Source organism: Micromesistius poutassou (genome assembly GCF_964030765.1).
Source record: "Micromesistius poutassou genome assembly, chromosome: 8".
In the NCBI taxonomy this organism is placed as follows: Eukaryota; Metazoa; Chordata; class Actinopteri; order Gadiformes; family Gadidae; genus Micromesistius; species Micromesistius poutassou.
In genome coordinates this window covers 15856774-15877512 of record NC_140278.1, presented here as the reverse complement: position 1 = coordinate 15877512, position 20739 = coordinate 15856774, and the positions used below count along the sequence as shown (strand labels likewise).

General features: G+C 42.1%; 1 protein-coding gene across 1 annotated transcript; it reads left to right on the top strand.

Moving 5' to 3' along the window:
* Positions 1-1039: 1039 nt before the first annotated feature.
* phf1 (PHD finger protein 1) lies at positions 1040-19241 on the top strand (the record flags this gene model as incomplete). The annotated part of the gene is made up of 15 exons (XM_084472399.1): positions 1040-1427; positions 2455-2533; positions 3133-3214; positions 5466-5552; positions 6690-6784; positions 7820-7968; positions 8973-9068; positions 11297-11365; positions 11551-11674; positions 12416-12483; positions 13303-13434; positions 14795-14873; positions 16827-16927; positions 17358-17444; positions 18791-19241. Exons 2-15 carry the CDS (start codon positions 2456-2458, stop codon positions 19239-19241), a joined length of 1698 nt encoding a protein of 565 aa, XP_084328525.1. The 5' UTR covers positions 1040-1427; position 2455.
* Between the last annotated feature and the right edge of the window lie 1498 nt (positions 19242-20739).

The window sequence follows — 20739 nt, the reverse complement described above, 5'->3', positions numbered from 1 at the left end:
GACATTAGCAGATTGACAGGAAAAGTACAACAGCATAAGAGGAACAAATCATTTAAAAATCACCGTTTAATTCACGTGTACGCAAACGCCTACATGTTTCTAAGATGCGCGGTGTTTCCAATAGTAGAATTGTATAATAAGCCTTCGTGTAGGGCTGAACCTTGGACCTGCGCTGTGGTTATCAGGACGGATGTAGGGCCGACTTTATTTAGCCATATTGGCAATGATTCGGTATTTTTGTTGTAGGCGTTTGCCTATGGGGTAATGATGTGTCTTGGTTGGTTTGAAGGGGAAAGACACAATATAATATAAGTATTCAGAGGGTTGTAATATTCGTTGTACAATTTAGATCAAAGTAGACCTACCGTCGAATTGGCCCATTTGTTTTCCTCCTCGGCTCATTTATTGGATCGGTAATCCTAATGCAGCCCCAAACCCTATGGGGTTAGCATTTTGTTTATCAGACTCATAAACGACGTACGAAATAATATCTATCCCAGAGGCAGTAACAGGCCTGCCTTATGAATATAATCTAGAAAAAATAATAATTGTTGCTTCAAAATCCATTGGAGGGCTGGGGAACTTTCAGCGCAGCTTTCTTGGAAACTTGGTGAGAGAGGGAGAGAGAAGAGAAAAAAAAGCCTTTGGAGAAAAACTTTTTTTTCCCACCACACACTAAACTTTGTCCCTGCCTTCCTTTGGGGGCCAATTAACGAGGTGGATCGACACAGGCTCGGTACTAATTGGCCACTTCGATCTCGAGTGCTAAGAGGTGCGTTCCCGCCACTATACTCCTTTACCTTTTAGCACAATAACCCCCCACAAAGACCCCCCTCCTCTCCCAACTCGTCATAACAGTTTAGGGTCAATCCTCAGGATGAGAGGCTGATTTCGCCTTGTTCCCCCGGCGCCCCCTCAAACTCCCTCCCACTCTATCTCGGTGTTTTATGTCTGCGTCACAACAAGTCGGGAGAGAGAGGGGAGAGAGAGAGAGAGAGAGAGAGAGAGAGAGAGAGAGAGGGAGAAAGAAAGAGAGAGAGAGAGAGAGAGGGAGGGAGGGAGGCAGGGATGATGGCGTCTCTCGCGGCTTGATACCCGTGCATGTCTGACAAACGCGCAGTAATAGCATGATCAAAAGGTGGGAGGGAAAACGAGCAAAGCGACGGGAACATGACGAATCGGTGTCGCGGAGGACAGACAAACAGAGGGAGACGGACGGACAGACGCTTCCTTTCCCCCTGACGGATTGACTGACATCCACGCCTGGCACAGAGGGGGACATCCAGCGGGCGGGCTGCACATCCGAGCGGGCAGTAATTGGGCACAAGAGCAAGAAGACAGCAGGAGGAGAGCGGAGGCAGAGCGTTTCATGTCCAGTCTGTCCTGGAGTCGCTGTGACCCCGACAGAAAGGAGTTCGACTGGACAGGTAGGCTATGGCTGCTGGCAAAGACTGTGTCCAGTTTCTATACTATATCTCGTTTGATCAATTTCTTGATATTCACACACACACACACACACACACACACACACACACACACACACACACACACACACACACACACACACACACACCCCCCCCCCCCCCCGCCGCTGTTCCCCCTTTTGTTGTTCTGTTTGTGTCTTCCTGTAGACACTTGCGAACCATCGGAACATATGCTAAACGTGCAGATGTTCGGCTGCACCACGATCACAGATATCTGTCCCAAGTTTGTAGTTCTTAGGTTGTGTAGTTTTTTCTTTCTTTCTCAGCAAAGTGTGTGTGTGTGTGTGTGTGTGTGTGTGTGTGTGTGTGTGTGTGTGTGTGTGTGTGTGTGTGTGTGTGTGGTCGACGCTGTGCGCTACCATCCAAGTGGCGTCTGTTTGTTCCAACTGTAATGCACCAGTCGTCATGCAGAGGCGCGCGTGTGAGTGATCTTGTGTGCGGTAATGATTTGTCCCGCACTATGGCTGTGTACTCACACTCAGCTCTCAATCTGCTACATCGAGGCTGTCGCGATGCTCCGTTTAGAAGGCGAAAGGGAGGAGGAGGAGGGAGGAGGAGGGGGGGGGGCGTGGGGGTTAACCCCTTGCGTTATGGCTGCCTGTCTGCTATAGGAAATGCTGGGGCAATAAACCTCTTCTGTCAGCAAGGCATTCAGCAAATAAATCGGATTTCCATTTCATACGTGAGCTCCCCCCCCCCCCCTCTCTCTCTCTCTCTCTCTCTCTTTCTCTCTCTCGCTCTCTCTCCCATTCTATATTACTCTCTGCCCCCCCCTTCTCTCTTTATACCTCTCTCTCTTTATCTCTCTGCCTACCTCTTTCTTGCTCTCTGTCTATCCTTGCTCTCTGTCTATCTCTACCTTGCTCTCAGTCTATGTGTTTCTTGCTCTCTCTCTTGCCTTCTCTCCATCCATCTCATTCTCTCTCGCTCTCTCTCCATCACTCTCTTGCTCTCTCTCGTTCTCTCTCAGGATGGGGGGGGTGAGTGAAGGAGATGATGTTTTGGCTCGATGGAGTGATGGACTACTGTACCTCGGCAACGTGAAGAGAGTAAGTGTGTGTGTGTGTGTGCACGTGCACGTGCACACGACCTCATTCACATTGCATATTTGTATGTGTGTGTGTGCCTGGATGTGTTTGTATGTTTATGTAATCAATATTTTTTGTGTGTGTGTGTGAGTGATTCTGTGTTTGTGTGAGAGTGCCTGGGTGTGCGTCTAAGTGTGAGCCCTGTGTGTGTGCTTCTTGAGTGTGTGTGATTCTGTGTGTCTCTAAGTGCCACCGTGTGTTTCTGTGTGTTTCTAAGTGTGTACGTCTCTGAGTGTGTATGTGTCTTTTTGAGTAAGTGTTTGTGTGCGTGTGTGCATGTGTTTGTGTGTGGGTGTCTGGATCTTTGTGAATTTGTCGAGTTATTTTGAGTAATTGTGTGTAGTATGTGTATGTGTATATGACCGTCAAATGTGTGTGTGTGTGTGTGTATGCGTGTCTGTCTGTGTGTGTGTCAGTGTGTCTGTGTCTGGTTGAGCGTATCTAGGTGTAAGTGTATCTATGTGCATGTGTCAGTCTCTGTTAGAGTAAGTGTGTGCTGTGGGGTTTTGAAAAGACTTCCATTTAGTTTTGTCAGTCATCCGGTTGCTATCTGCTCTCAGGTGGATGGTGTGAAGCAGTGCTGTCTGGTGAGATTTGAGGACAACTCCGAATTCTGGGTTCTGAGGAAGGACATCCACTCCTGTAAGAAGACCTGCACTTTCTGCACATACAACATCTGGTCTTCAGAGTCACTCACCTTTTATTGTTGTATTATTAACATGTTATTTGTTTCAAATCATCTGTCGGTATCATGCCTATAGATTATGGCTTCTGTGAGTTGTTTTAAGTTATCAGTATAATAGGCTTTTATCACGTCAAACAAAAGGTTTTTAAAAACAGGTGGGGAAACACTATTTCACACTCACTCACGCTAATTGCTTAATTTAAAAGACAAAAAACGGCACTTGCACTATACACTTTCAACAAATACAACAATATGTGTACAATATAAATTTTGATAAGTGTGATAAGTGCACACATAAATCTTTGATGACAAATATAGGAATCCACTCCTATGAGCAATTCTCTATGCTCGCTTTTGGCACAAATTACGCGTTGAGCTCTTAAAAAGAATCTGCAAACACACTCTGAAGAAGCTGCACTCAGTTCCAGCTGTAGTTCATAAGCCTGAACAGTAGGTGGCTTTGTACATCCGGTGAAAGCACTCTTTAGTGTTACTTTTATATTCAAATGTAGCAGCTTTCGGGATGTCTGTTACCAAAACCAACCCAGACTTAATTATACTTCAGAAACTCTACATCCTTCTTGTTTGTTTACATTCCAGTCCGGAGCCTTCTCCTCGGAGCAGCTTATATTTCTTTAAGTTCGAGAAATAATCATAGAAACTGTCAAAACAAAGAAGACCTCTATGAAACTTATGAAGACTCTACAGAGTTTGTTTCAGTTCTGTTCATTAGATGTATTAATCCCTGAAGAAGTCAAATCAATTGTGTCACTACAGTACTGCCTGAAACTATAAACGGGAGGAATAACAACATACACACTGTTAAATCTAATCTACTATATTCCACAAAGTCTGTAGCTGTCACTCATATAAGTATTTCATTAACATTTGATATCCTAAATGTTATGTGGAAATTAAATCCTTTCCTCTACATGACAGAATAACATTGTTTAATCACTTCAACATTATACAATATGGACAATGTGGATATTCAAACAATTCTCCAGTAGATAATATGTGTGTATCAATTTAGTAACTATTGCTATATGATAAAATGAATAAACTCAATAAACAAAATGAATAAACAAGCTGCTACGAAAGGGAGTAAGAAAGCCATGGAATCAAAGTGCACAAACGTGAGGAATGTAGAATGGATAAACTACATTGTGCAAGTTGGCTATCAGACAAATAAGTCACACTTTTTCAAAAAGTTTCAATAACTTGAGACACCGAGTCGAAATGGTTTGATAACAGACATCTGTCTCTCTGAATACAGCAGTAACGAAAGCTGCTTGTTTTGTATAATAATGTTATACTAATGAGCACTTCACCTTACTGTTCAGGCCGGTGAACGGGCCGGCTACACCTGATACCATGCAGTAGTGACGATTTCTTTGGGTATATTTGTGTGCTCAACGCTTTATTTGTGCCCAAATTATTTGTGTCAATCGAACACTTGCAGGAGTAGATTCTGAAAAACTGTTATCGATGAGTTGTGTGCTGTTTTTATCAAAATTAAGTTGTAATGTATTCAAATAAAAATGACACTTACATTACCTTGTATTTATACTTTTCAACAGCGCTAAAAAAACGAACATTCTTGGATTTATAAATCGGGCCTGAATGTCCGGGCGACCTGTCCAGGCGTCTGTCCTGAAACTATCGGCCGTTCAGTGATTCCCCAGAACTCAGAGATGGTCGGTCCGCCCCTGTCTTCATCAGTTACACTTAAATACACGAGTGTAGGGCACAGTGACTCACATGTATTGAGGACATTGCTACTTGACTTTTAAGTACAGAGAGACCAACATATCTCCGCTGTGCATCGAGTTCGCTCATTCCTGTTGGTTATTTCTTTTTACAAATGGGGGGGGGTCAAGGTCTGGCTCTGGGAGTCTCTCTAACAATCTGGTCTGTAGCCTTCTCTTACAGGAAAGTTGGCCACCCTACCACACTGCTCTATGCTAGCATAAAGCACATGCTAGCATGCATACTGTGTGGGCAGGTTGGCCAACCTGTAAGGCCGTGCTAAAATTCAGCTGGTGCGATTAAGTGAATCTTGAATGTGCAGGAGACACCAAAATCAATGAGTTTAATCAATATTTATAAATGAATGTGCTGCCGGCTCGCTCTCCCTCTCTCATGGTTTTAATTCTCATCCTCTCCCCTTCCACCTGTCTTTTCTCTTTCTCCATCCTTCCATCTTAGTTGCCGTCGGAGGGGAAGATGTCTGCTGTATATGTGACGCCCCACCTCTCAAAGATCCACTCTTGAACTGTTTCAAATGTCGCCATAGTAAGTTAGCATTTCCCCTTAAACATGTTTCAATGTTGACCCAGAAAATGTTTATATATGTTTATATGTGATGTCACAGTGAGGTGATGATTATGGTTAAATGTCGCTTAGCATGTTGCTAAGCATGTCCCCTTAAAGCAAGGGTTTGCTGACAAATAAAATGAAATAATCAGGTATCTGGATGTAGCAGGTCTGTAATAAGCTCATCCAATCCTGACCTACTTGTCTGTCTGCACTCATACAAGGCTAGGCAGACCAATTGCTAAAGCTAGCAAGCAGTTATGTGTTTAGGGGAGGGGCTTTGGCCTATTATATATATATAGCTTACTTTGGTTGGTTTCTCCAAGTTGCCTACCTTAGCTTTAAACAGGTTAAAATGTTACAAAGTAAGTTAGCAAGTCCTCTTAAACATGTTTTATGTTGCCACAATAAGTTAGCTTAATTTTCCTTCAATGTTCCATGTTCTTTAAGTTAACATGTTTTTAAATGTTGATCTATGATCTGTTTAACATTAATGACATTAGGGGTGTAACGATACGCGTATTCAAACCGAAATATTTCGGTACGGGTCTAACGGTTCGATGCACGTTTCATTTCGGTACGTACCGATCTTTTTTTTTTTTTATTATTCTTTTTTAGAATTATGTTTTTATTGATTATCACACACTCTGTTAGTGTCTTGTCTTGTCCTGATGTTTTGTGTTGAGGACCACAATGGAAATAAGTCCTGGACTTTATTGTGTTTTTATCCTCAATTGTATTTATATTGATGTCTTTTCATTTGTGTAAGGCATTTGTTTGATACAATTTAATAAATCAAATCCAAATCAAATTGTTTAATAAAATAATAAAAACTGCTGTACCGAAAAACATACCGAACCGTGACTTAAAAACCGAGGTACGCACCGAACCGTGACTTTAGTGTATCGTTACACCCTTAACTGTCGTCGTAGTTACTCTCCTATAACATTTTTATCATGTTGGCGCATTAAACTAGCATACCTCTTACCCATCCATTTAAATGTTTTCCCAGTAACTTATAATGTCATCTTGAAAAAATGAAAAATGGTCACTGAGGCTGTCTCTCTTTCTTCCCCTCCACTAAGAGTGAATGAACCACACTCTGTTCCATTCCAGGCTACCACCCCGAGTGTCACACACCTGCCATCGAGCCCGAGGCGGACAGTGACTCCTGGATCTGTCGGCAGTGCGTCTTTGCAGTGGCAACAAAGGTTAGCTTGGGCAAAAAAACTTGAAATGTCCACATTGGGTGCAGTAGTCGGCCTATAGTAAAACGTTCGGGATAAGATGACGTCTGGATTAAGACTTCCGATCATACTAATTCAGAAGAATGGTGGGTGTTATATCTGGTTATTCTACTTTGTTTAAGAATGCTTGATTCTGATTGGCTGGGAGGAGGGCATTAACCTGGCAGGTTGCCCGCTGACTTGTCGGTTGTACTTGCTGCTGACTGAGCACAGCGTCATCAAATAGTAGATCAATACGCTGCTTGTATTTTATTTCTATCACAGAAATTTCAAACATGAGGTCCATTGTAAAAATAAACCTTGTTTAAAAAAGTTTCTAAAATGTGTCGGAAATCTATCGGAGGGTCAGTCGATACATAGTTTCGCAAGCGAGATACAATGTAACAACTATGTTATTAAACTAGTGATCAGATGCAGCCTTGTGTGGTTGCTAAAGAAACTAATTAGCTACAGCTGAGCTAACGTTATTCACCGTAGTTCTAAAGGGGACTACTTTTTGAGGGAGATGAACTCAAACAGTATACATTTAATAAGCATGCAATACGAATAAGAAAAAAGCATAATTATTAAAGTATTTGAATTGTTTTATTATGTTGGCAAGCAAGAAGTAGAATAAACGGGATAATCACCTCAAGGCAGGGCAATAAACAGTTTGATATGCCCGTCTCGTGGACTGCTTACCGCCCGACGGTACCTTCCACAAGCCGGGCATATCAAACAGTTTATTGCCCTGCCTTGAGGTGATTATCCCTTACTTAGAAGAAAGCGTAGAAGTCCATTTGAAATAATTTAATCACAGCCGCTCCAGTGATGTTAGCGAGGAAAAAAAATATTTTAATCAGTCACTCTACACTCATTCTCTTGGCATCATCCCTTGAATCTTACCTAAAATAAAACAAGACTTCTCTCTATACATATTTTTCAAGTATATGTACAATTTCCTCCATGATTTTTGAGCGTTAACCAGCCAATCACATCGGTTCAAATATTGTGTTCCAGAGAGGTGGGGCCCTGAAGCGAGGCCGTTTTGCCCGCCTCATGCAGTTCATGAAGCTGCGTCTGCCCTATCAGCTGTCATCTTTAGACTGGGACCCGCAACATCTGACCAATCAGCAGCAGTGTTACTGCTACTGCGCTGGACCTGGAGAGTGAGTTCTACAGTATACAGTATCTACATACAAGCAGGCTTGTTCATTAGAATGCAGAATTAGTACTGTAAAATCAACGTAAATATACCATAACCTAGGTTTATGAGAACTTTATATCATATAAGAAACACTGTAGGAGTTTCCAAAATCTTCCCATAATGACAAATCATTTTTCAAATACATTTCTAAATAACAACCAAAAAACAGGGGGAACAACAGCAATAAGAACAACAGGAAATAAGGAATTTAAAATAACATTTGAGAAGTAAATAAAATATTACAAAATGAATCTCCTTGAGCAATAGCTGGGTAGAGCTTATTATTTTTTCATGTACAAGAACATAAACAACACTTAACTTAATCTTGTGGGGAAACCCTCCCCTAAATGGCCCTGTAAGGGCCAGATTAGGGGAACATTAAATCATGTCAGCAGCTTCCCTCCTGTATGCAAGGTTGTGTGATTATCTGTGCAGAATGGTAGGAGAGGTTCAATGTGTTGTGTGATGGCAGTGAAGGAGTGTGTAACAGCGGTGGTGGTGGTTGTGCTCTGGTTGTGAAGGAGTGTGTAACAGTGGTGGTGGTGGTTGTGAAGGAGTGTGTAACAGCGGTGGTGGTGGTTGTGAAGGAGTGTGTAACAGTGGTGGTGGTGGTTGTGAAGGAGTGTGTAACAGCGGTGGTGGTGGTTGTGAAGGAGTGTGTAACAGTGGTGGTGGTGGTTGTGAAGGAGTGTGTAACAGCAGTGGTGGTGGTTGTGCTCTGGTTGTGAAGGAGTGTGTAACAGCGGTGGTGGTGGTTGTGAAGGAGTGTGTAACAGCGGTGGTGGTGGTTGTGCTCTGGTTGTGAAGGAGTGTGTAACAGCAGTGGTGGTGGTTGTGCTCTGGTTGTGAAGGAGTGTGTAACAGCGGTGGTGGTGGTTGTGAAGGAGTGTGTAACAGCGGTGGTGGTGGTTGTGCTCTGGTTGTGAAGGAGTGTGTAACAGCAGTGGTGGTGGTTGTCATCTGCAGGTGGAACCTCAAGATGCTCCAGTGTGGAGGCTGTGGCCAGTGGTTCCATGAGGCCTGCACTCAGTGTCTGAGCAAGCCTCTTCTGTACGGAGACAGGTGAGTCACAGAGAGGTGATTAACCAGTAACCTGTCCCCTTGTGTGGTGTAGGACTGGAGAGGGTATGATAAGCAGGTGTTGCAACGATAACAGAAAAAAACGTTGAAAATAACAGAAAAAGAGTTGAAAATCTGACTGTAAAAAAATTATGTTTTTAAGAACCAGGAAAGTTGGTTGTTCAAAGTTTACCTGTAGGCAGCCATGAGCAAGATGCCCTAGCCATTACCTGTAATACAATGTATCTAAAAGTCACAGCAATTTGCTCAATCATTAAATTCTGCAGTTGCAGACAGCACACAATGGAAATAAACATTTTACCTCACAATGACGTCGTCAAGTGCGAGTAGGTTTGCGTTACTTACCAATCAATTATTAAATTGATAACCCCCATGGTTCCCTGTTCCTCTAAGTACTCTCTATCACAAATCCAATTCCAAGGCAAGGGATCAATAGACATGTTAAGTCTACAAATCAAATTTGCCTTGGATGAAAATGTCCCCCAAACAAACCAAAAAATGTATATATTTCTAACATCCTAAAATCCTGTTGAAGTTGGAAAATATGTAAGTAGTATTTTTAAAAATGTTGTGTTTTTGGTAAAACAATTAGTCTCTAATTGAATATTTTTTTATAGACGTCGATCAGAATGTCCTAACGAGGCCAAACTAGCCGTGAGTGTGGTGCTGTTTAGTTAGATTAATGGATGGGGCCTGACACTGGCCAATCAATACCAGCGGAGGAAACGCATCACTTCCTCCCAGTGCCAGCTCTGACCAGGATGAGTTTATTCACATTATACAATTAACAACAGTACCTCTTTTCTCATATTTTCTCTTGTTCTTTATTTTTCTCTGTTTCATTTCACTCTTTCTCTATAGATAACGTCATTATCTTAGCCTCATCTCTTAGATTAAGGGTTCCAAACATTACTCTACTAATTACTAATGTAGTAATATTTTCTAAAATGTCCTGTATTGATTAGCTATTTGAGAGCAAAATAGAAGTTCATACTTTTATTTAAGTTTCTCCCTCTTTTTTTCTCTCTCTCTCTCTCTCTCTCTCTCTCTCTCTCTCTCTCTCTCTCTCACTCTCTCTCTCTCCCTCTCTCTCCCTTCTTGTTAAAGCACTTACCCACTCAGCACAAGGATGTGCAGCTCTCTCTCTAGCACACTCCAAGGGTGAAGACTGCTGATAGACAGAATAGTGCACATATCAGCGCCACAAATCACAAAAAGCCAGAGGCATGTGCGGGTTGGCGTGCACGTGCATGTCAGCTATAGTGATAGCTGGCTGTTGCAATAAAAGCGTGCATCTCAGCCCTTAATTCGCTATTGTCATTAAACATCTGTGTGAGCCGGCTTTCTGACAGGCTGTTTGAGGGCGGGATTACATTTTGATTGACAGGCGTGGGATATGAGGCTGTGTTATGGCAGCCAGTGGCAGGCAGGTGGATTGATTGATTGATTGAGTCATGCGATTATGATGTTATAAGAGTTGCACATTGTATCATTTATAATATCTGCCAGAAGAGAAAAAGAGGAACAAATAAAACAAGGCAGGCAGAGAAGGTAAAAATAATAATTGGTACAGATGTTTTCATTCATCAAGGAATATATAAATAGTCTAATCCTGAAGTTGTTATTGAATAATTATATAATGGTACAGATTTAATTGCATGAGACAACAAGACAATAGTCATATGTTTATCTATGTAATTTGTAAAACAACTTTTTACATAGGAACATTTTACCAATGTGTCTCAGTGGTTTCTATTGGCTCACTGGTTCACTGTTGACTAGGGGTGTAACGATACACAAAAGCCACGATTCGGTACGTACCTCTGTTTTTAAGTCACGGTTCAGTATGTTTTTCGGTACAGCAGTTTTTATAATTTTATTTTTATTAAACAATTGGATTTTGATTTGATTTATTTAATTGTATCAAACAAATGCCTTACACAAATGGAAAGACATCAAATACAATTGAGGATAAAAACACAATAAAGTCCAGGACTTATTTCCATTGTGGTCCTCAACACAAAACATCAGGACAAGACAAGACACTCACAGAGTGTGTGATAATATATATATATTTTTTTTTTCGGTACATACCGAAATTAAACGTGCATCGAACCATTAGACCCGTACCGAAAAATTTTGGTACGATTGAGTGTATTGTTACACCCCTACTGGTGACTGATGTTATTGCTGCTGTGTGTTGATCTCAGGTTCTATGAGTTCCAGTGTTCAGTGTGTGCAAACGGACCAGAAACCATCCAGAGACTTCCAATGACCTGGTAAACCTACATATATTCAGAAATGGTATTCATATTAGATACCAACATTACCATTATGTATCTAGGAGAGGTTGACTTAGCACTATCAGAAGAAATCAAGAGAGAATATTGATATACATTTGGTACAAACTTTTTTTTTTGTATTATTTTCACGTAAACCTGTTATGTTTGTTGTCTCAACGCAGGGTTGACTTGGCCCATCTCGTGCTCTACCATCTCTCCCTGTGCTGCAAGAGGAAGTACTTTGATTTCGACCATGAAATCATGTCCTTCACCAACGAGAACTGGGAGTCTCTGCTTCTCGGAGCGGTATTTCTATTTCCTTACCAGTGCTATGATGAAATAATGTGAAATGCTGGCAACCATTTTGTCTTCAGGACTCGAAGCCTTTAAGCAGCTAATGAAGAGAAAATGTGGTGTTTTAAGCAATACAAAATGTGTATGGTGCATTTTTGTAGTGTCTGGGGTGTTAATATTTGTATTTTTGACTAGGAAAGACAAAGCATTGTCTTTTATCTTTTGGTAATGTGGTTGGGTTGTTATGTCTCTTAATGGCAGCTCTAAAGTTCACCCAGTACATGAAACATGATGTTCAAGAGAACTAACATGGTTCGTTTGGTGTACATCTTTGGATAAAAAAAGCCATGTTATTATGATTATTTCCCATGGAGTCTATGGGCTATGGTCATACAGAGGTACTCTGCTGGCACCTGAATTATAAAGAAATCAAGAGAGTTAACAATACATTTACCCTAACAAAACCTAAACCTCTATAGTTTTGATTGGATAAAAGTTTTCAACCATGTTGATATATATTATCAAATGACTTAATCAACTTCATCAGGTTAATTTAAAACAAATACCAACTTATATCCTGTAGGGAAAATTGTTTAAAAATGTTTATGATTAAAAGTTTATCACTTAATTCAGAAATATCCAAACATACACAGATACAGGTGTGTAGCAGCGTCGGTGATTGTGGTCTGCTGTGTGTGTGTGTGTGTGTGTGTGTGTGTGTGTGTGATTGAATCTGGTGCTCTTCTTCCCCAGCTGTCTGACACACCGAGACAGGACCGCTGTCACAACCTGCTCAACGCCCTCAACTCCCACAAGGACAGGTGAGGCCTGGGGACCCCGGGGTGAACCAATGTGGGCCATTCCTGGATAGCCTCACCCGTTGATTGCAGAGTACAATTAGTCATCGTCATATGGATAGATCTCCACACATCTTGATCAGTAAACGTGATTATCACAAAATTATAATGAGGAATTAGAGCATTGACTACAGTAATCGCAACACATGAGTCAGTGGATCGCAACACCTCATGGCCGTGTGCGATTTTAATTAGAGTGAGTATTCCTTAATCACACTAACTGAATAATTTTTTTTTATGTGTCAGGTATTCAACGTTTAGAAATATAGTGTTTACAAACTATACAAAACTGTCGTGACTAAAAAACTAGACATGATGTTTTTCGATTTGTTTTTGTAATTTATTCTTTGTTGAAACAAAGATGGGATTGGAAAAATGCATCGGCGATGACAGCTGTTGGTTAGAAAATCAAATATGATGAGGCAGACAGAAGACACAATAAACAGAGATTTGGATTTTCTCTGCTGGCAACCACTTAAAGATTTACAGTGATGCAGAAACATTTTTAAGAGGGTTAAGAGACCAATGTAGACTGTAAATACTCAAATATCAAATATTCTGCACAGTATGTGGCCTTAAATCCATTAAGTTATGAATATTTTATTGCTTGATTGATTCGATTTTCCGTACTTAAAACTAAAAGCAAATTGCTGTACCGCTAATTCTCTTTGAACCTATAAACGGTATGATTAATCATAATTAATTAACAGCGCAACTTTATTGAAAGCCTTTCAATTCATTGTCGGATGAATGTGAATGCTCTGCTTTGATGTTTCCCCCGAGGTTTGTGTCTGGGAAGGAGATCAAGAAGAAGAAGTGTCTCTTTGGGCTTCAGGTGAGAGCCCCGCCCCCTCTCGTATCCGATTCGTCACCGCTCATCACCGACCCGCCCGTCAACATTACACACAGGAGAAGGTGAGAGAATGACCGTGCTCTTTCCTTCCCTGAGAGCCCTCGGGGGGCGGTGAACAGTGAACATGAACAGTGATCTGTGTTCTTGTTCTCATTAAGGAGTAAACGCTCTACTGTTTACTCTACTGGTATTCACCCAAAAAAGAAATGATCATTTATGTTCACGCGCGTGCACATAAATGTGTTATGTTCGTGCTGCTGTTTCACACACGCACAGATACACACACCCACACGCACGCACACGCACACACAGACGCACGCACGCATGCACACAAGCGCACACACACACACACACGCATGCATGCACACACACGCACACAAACACACACACACAACCACCCTGAAACACACACACCGATGCTGTTCTTTGGAGAAGAATTGGGGTTTGACAAAGACAAGAACAATTTTGCTTCTGACATTCTTCTAGTTATACAAAGTGAGAGCACAAACATTTCTTAAACTGCAAGGTGAAATCATGACTGACATCTTGAAGGAATATGACTTTTTCTTTATACAATAGAGCTTAAAATGACATCACACATATTACATGAAGGAAAGGCTAGTGGCTCAGCCACTGACGCCCAATCCAAAGGTACTGGGTTCAAAACCCCAATGCCCGCAGTCTACCTGCAGGCATCCTTAAGGAAAATGCCCTAACCCCTAACTGCTCATTCATTTCATGTATCTAAAATAAATTAATTGTAAGACACTGTAGACTAAAGTGTCTGCTAAATAATACTCAAGGAATTCAAGGACAGGTAGATCATTAAGGTAGTGGGGTTCCACAGGCAGATGTTGTTAGTAGCTTGATGCTGAGAGAAAGAAAATCATCAAAATCATCCTCAGAACACCAGGTGTTCCACACCTCAACAAACACACTGTACCGCTGCCAGCTATCCACTGGAGACCCCACCCCCATCTCTGTTTCTGTCGCTCTCTTTATCACTGTCTGTGTATCAAATCCCTCTTGATCACTTCCGGTCTGTCTTAAGCTGAAATCTGTTTCTATTTCTGTGTCTGTTTACATCTTGCTCTCTTTTTCTCTTTCCATCTCTCTGTGTCTTTGACTCTCTCTTCCTCGGACTGCCTCTCTGTCTCTCCCTCCCTTCCTCTTCATAGCGCTCTGTGTATTTCACTCTTCCTCTCTCTTTGTATGTGTCTCTGTATGACTCTGTCTATCCCTCTCGCTATCCTTCGCTCTCTCCCTCTTGGTGCACACGGCCTCCCTCTGTCTCCCCATGTCTCTCTCTCTCTGTTGTGAGGGGCTACACGAGGATGTGCTTATGTTGTGTTATTTATTGTTTTCATTTGTATGTGTGTGTCTATGTGTGTGTGTGTGTGTGTGTGTCTGTGTGCACATAAGCCCGCTATCACTTTCCTGTCAGAGGAGAGCGGGGGTGTTGGAGTCTCGTAAATCCAAGCGTCGCATCGTAGAGACACAGGTCAGTGCAGCTGCCTCAAACTGTGTGTGTGTGTGTGTGTGTGTGTGTTTGTGTGTGATTGTGTAAGAGCATGAGTCACGGTTTGTGTGTTTGTGTGTGTGTGTCTGGGCGAGAAAGACACTGTGATAGAGGGCTACAAAAGTTGACCTGTGTGTGTGCCTGTGTTGTATGTGTGTGAGGTGAGTGTGTATGCGCACGCCCATGCATGTCTGTGTGTGTATGTAATATTTATGTATCTGCAGAGTAAGAGTGCACAATGGCCTGTCAAACAGTCAATGTCTTGGCCAGACAGATCCTGTCTGCCTGTCAACCTTGTTGTCTGTCTCCTCAGCATAGACGACTCTCTTCTGCCCCCTATGTTCAAAACAGTGGTGTGCAGATTAAAGAAAAGTACTGCCTGGAATGTTTTAATATCCCTTTCAACGTTACGTCCAATTGCATAATATCCATAATATCCATAATATCCCTTACAGGTGCTGTCATCCCATAGTAGTGTATTACAAAAAATGTAAAATTGTAGTTTCTGCTACGGTGCATGAATCCCAGACAAAATGTACTGTGTGTTTGATCCCTGATCTGCGTAGTCTAAAGTGACATGGCTAAACCCTACATGCTTGTCAAGATCATTCACTGTGGATAAACACTCAAATCAAAAAAGCGAAATAAATTAAAGTAAAACCGAGCTAAATTACAATCTTATTACATTCAATAATATCGGAATCATAATGTTAATAAGAATAAGATCATCTTACGATCTTAATAAGATCATAAGAATAATGTTTAGAATCAGAATGTTAGAATGTGAAAAATAACAATGTTTGGAATTTTTAGAATCACAATGTTTAAAATGATTACAATCACAATGTTTAAGATGACCATGTTTAGATTGTTTAAAATCAGAATGATGGGTGTCAGAATCACATTGAGATCCAGATTATAAGTAATTCAATTAAAGTCTGTTTTCCACATCTACATTTCCACAGTGTGTTCCCTGGGGCTCTGAGCGTCAGGCTCCATCACGTGTGTTGTTGACTATTTATACATCATATTGTACCCATGAATACTCATTGTACTGCTTCCTCCTACACTGCGTTCGGTTTCTCCCACAAACAAATGCACTAATCCATAAACAATAGGCTTCAAGTTGCCCTTCATTCCCCCACACCCCCTGATGCTAATCTGTTTGTGAGTGTGTGTGTGTCTGTGTGTATACGTGTGTGTGTGTGTGTGTGTGTGTGTGTGTGTGTGTGTGTGTGTGTGTGTGTGTGTGCGTGCATGCGTGTGTATGCGTGCGTGTGTATGTGTTAAAGCGGTTGTTTGTGTGTGATTGTTTGTTTTTGAATTTGTGGTGTTTTTTTTTGTGTGTGTGTGTGTGTGTTTAGGCATATGTGTGTGATTTTGAGTGGCTTGTATTTGTGTGTGTGTGTGTAGATTCTGTTGTAGATTTGAGGCTCAATGGGATTCTAAGAAGGTTTATAGTTTATATGTCTACACACTGCATTTTGTAAGACAAACAGATCAAATAAGCTTGTAAAAAGCACATTGTGATGTTTTGATTTGATCTTTGTGGGCCAATAAACTGTAATGATATTAGAATCGTAGAAAATAATATAATGTAATAATACAATCATGTGATTAAGAAAAATGTGGCACCACATGCTTTGAGAACAGGAGTAATTCTGGTGGTCAAGCATATCATGTCATAACTCATCCATAAACATGGATGTGTGTGTAAATTAATCTGCGTGCATATGTAAACATGAATGTGTGTTTTTAAATGTGTGTACATGAACGTGTTTCTATGAATATGTGTACATGAGTGTGTAGATGAAAGTGATAATGCTAAGGGTTAGCCATGACATGGCAGCAATCATTCTGATTGGCTTCTGTCCTGACCTTTGTGTGTGTGTGTGTGTGTGTGTGTGTGTGTGTGTTTGTCCCATTGTGCCACAGCCGAGTCCAGACCCCACAGCTGCCAACCAACTGGAGCTGTTGCCACGTTGCCATGATTACGGGGGCGGGGCCTGCCTCTGCAAAGAAGAGCTGGACCTGAGGTGAGGTTGTGCTTAATATAATAATAATATTACTCTTTATTTGCTCTGCACTTAATACAAAAGTTGGGTTTATTACCTGGTAATTCCCTGATTAACTGAATTTTTTGGCAAGTCATGAACAACAGTCACATGGCACCATGCACAGTGATGTGTCACACATGAGGTTGAACCTACAGTCACTACCAGGCATAGAGACCATCTTAAAAACATTCCCTCACCGAAATGAAACTTTTGTTTCCTGGTTTCCTGAAGACATGACTTTCTGTGCGCTAAAATACTTGATCACCTAGTATTGTACTGGGTATCAAACCCAGACTTATTCCTCTATGAACACCGAAAACAGTGTCCCAGATCTTGGTCTCTAGAAGGTGTGTTAGGACGTCTGAGGGCTCTATGTTGCCCCCTCATCTGACCCTGTGTTCTCTCCCAGCTCCCCTCCTAAGAGGATGTTTGCCCTCTACCACCCCACCTACAACGGAAATACCCCTCTCTCAAGGACTGTGCATCACTACAACAGGTAACAACACACAACTTTTAATCCTGCTCGAATGGGCTTGCAGATGAGCTCCGGTAAAAGACTTTTATCCCGGCTGTGTACCTTCATCGTGCATGTGGGAAGAATCTCAGTTCAGCAGCGAAAAAAAACAAAACATGATTATGTTTTGTAAGTTGCTTTCCCAGTACACTTTCCTTACAGCCAAGATGTTTTGCTTTAGAAATACACAAATGTCTTTGAAATGAATCAAGCGGAAAACAAAAAGCAAGAGTGGGAAAATAGTTTTGAAGATTTTGTCGAAAATTGCTAAAATTGGCGCTATTTTGCCAAAGTGATGAAATCCTACGAGTGACAAAAGAGTCAGACAGTATTTTGGCAGATGGTAACTGAGGTATTATAATTGTGGTGTTTCAACAAACATCTGTTCCAAATGAAGACCGTCGCTTGAGTCTTGGTCTGGCCTGAATACATCATTGAATGAATATCGAAATATTCAGTGAATTTCAGTCATTTTCTGAAGTGGTTCAGTTCGTAAAACATATTTGTTATTATAATAACGAAAAATAGAAAAACAACAATATCGCTTCAGTGGCTTTCGGATCCACTCATCAGTCAGAGTTCGACTTGGTTACAGCAGAGCTTCGATAAAGAGGTTTGCCTAAAAGTTTCTGAACACACGGTTTCCACAGTATGGGAGAACACCTACTTCCACTTATCATAAAACAAATATAACATGGATACCTGTTCTATTCAGGTTTACTAATTAACCAACACATTGTTATTATTAGTAAGTAGAGCTTTTTGGTGTCTTTAGGATTGTTTTACGTTTCAATACTAAAACACTAATGAATGATAATTCGGTCATCCAATATTTGGCCATTCGGATGACGGGTGCCATTACGTCAACTGAAGTGTTTGCAATTGAAGTGAAGCGTTCTCTGACATCTAGCGGCCTTACTATATATGTTTAATCACTGGGATATTTAGAGAAAATATATCCTAGCCTTGCCTTGGTTGTTGAAGAAAAAGGGACTTGATACCATCAGTTACTACGCAAAAATATATCCTGGATAATCATTGTGTCTGATCTGATCTTATCTAAAAATATTATCTCCACCAACTAACAACCTTCTACACAGTAAGAGGAAAGTGCTCTGCATGATGCTCTGCTACTAAATCCCAATCTGAGAAATAAAATGAAGGTAAGGTTAAAGTTGCCTCACTGCTTTCTTAGAGGGCATCCACCCCTCAAACTCAGATGTAAATGAGTATTGATTATTGATTTTGAAGCCAAAATACGTCTACAAAGTCAAATTCATGCTATTTTTTCCCTCTCTTCTCCCCCCCCCTCCCCCACCTTCCCCCAGCACCGAGGACACATGCAGGGTGACCCCCCCCTGCCTCCCGTGCACCCTCCAGTCCACCAACAACAACCACCAACACCATCACCACAACCACAACATGAACGGCAGCTACCAGCACCACAACAACCACCATGCCAACTCCAACTCCCACCCCCACCCCCACCCCCACCAGCACCCCTACCCCCACCCACCGACCCACAAGCTGCTGGAGCCCTGCCCGTCCCTGCTGCTGAGGGGGCTGGCGTCTCACCAGGTGGGCATTGGTGGTGGGGGGGTGGGGGCGGGTAGTGGAGGAGGAGGAGGCGGAGGTGGAGGGGGTGGAGGAGGAGGCAGCGGGGGAGGTGGGGGAGGGGGAGGCGGCGGCGGCGAGGCGGTCCGGATCCTGGCGAGGCGTGTCACGCCAGACGGAAAGGTGCAGTACCTGGTGGAGTGGGGGAATGTCAGTGTTTACTGAAGGAGGGGAGGGAGGGGGAGAGAGAGGGAGTGGGGGGGATGGAGGGTGAGAGAGGGGCAGGCACATACAGAGGGGAAGAAAGAGATGTCGATGGATGGGTGTGGGTGGAGGGAAAACAGGGTGGAGAGGGTTGGCGGGGGGGTATGAATAAAGAGAGAGAAACATGAAATGGAAGGAAGAGGTCGATGGAGATTGAACGAAGAGAGAGAGAGAGAGATTGGAGAAAAGAGGAGATGGGGAGAAGGAGGGATGGAAAAGGAGGAGAGGAGGGGAGAGCGACCCAATGACATATTTGGCAGCGGGGGGAACTTAGCCTGGAGAGTTAGCGGTGTTTTGGCGCTGCCATCTGGTTGGCGCGTGTGGCGGTCATGATGGGGGTTCTTCAGCCAGTTTGGCCAGGAGCAAGGAGCTGTTGGCCAGGAGCAAGAGGCTGTTCCTCCCCTTCCCCTCCAGAGGTCGCTAGGCAACACTCGTTTTGGATTCCTTTCTGGCCTTTGAGCTGTTCAGGTCCATCCCCTCTCCACGCTCAAACCCCCCCCCCCCCACACACACACACACACACACAGGACTTATTATCCCAGTACACTCAAACCCTGAATCGAGACACAAGAGGTTTGTATATTTTCTCCCCTTCAGCATAGGACGGACCAGCACACCTACAACACAACAACAATAACCCGTTTATGTTTGACTGATCTGTCCATCATAGAACTAGGAGCAAACGTGTGAACTTTTGTTTTATAAGTAGAATTATATATTCAGAATTTAAGAATATGTTGTATGACCAGATGACTTTATTTTATTTATAATTTTTTTATGTGGTTGCGTTGCTTAGTGCCTACACAGTGACTGCGTGTATCGTTCGGTGACCTTCGGTTAGGCACGTGTCACGGGGCAGACGGGTTACGTTACCGTAGCGATCAAACAGGTCACTGTTAGGGAAAAAAAACGGGTGTTGACAGAGGCCCTCGTTAATGATTTATTTTGACAGGGTTTCATCAAGGATGATTTTTGTATACTCGAAAAACAAACAACAACAATGTATACTCTTTATTGAAATAATTATATTATTTTGTTCTCAAGAATGGGTCAATGTTTGTGTCGTGCCACAAGATCAACAAGAGGCCTCAAACGTGAAAGATATTCTGATAGTTTTATTTTTGCTTTGTAAGCTAAGGGTGCACCTGTTCCTTAACTCTCAAGGGACCATGCAGACATCATATTTACTGTAAAATGCGAACTGGATCCACTCCCACTAGAACTGTTACAACTGTTACTCTGTTTAATTTCCTTGAGGCTCATGTTACTGCTCTATAACAGCTAATGATCGGTAAAATACATTTAGTAACTATGGGTTTGAATTGTATGTGTTGTTGAGGCTTGATTTACTGTTAACATTCCTCTGATATCTATAGATGTACTTCTGGTGACGAGTAGACTGTAGGTATGGACTCGATATAAAAACTTCCTTCGAAAAACATTTTATTTTAAAAACACG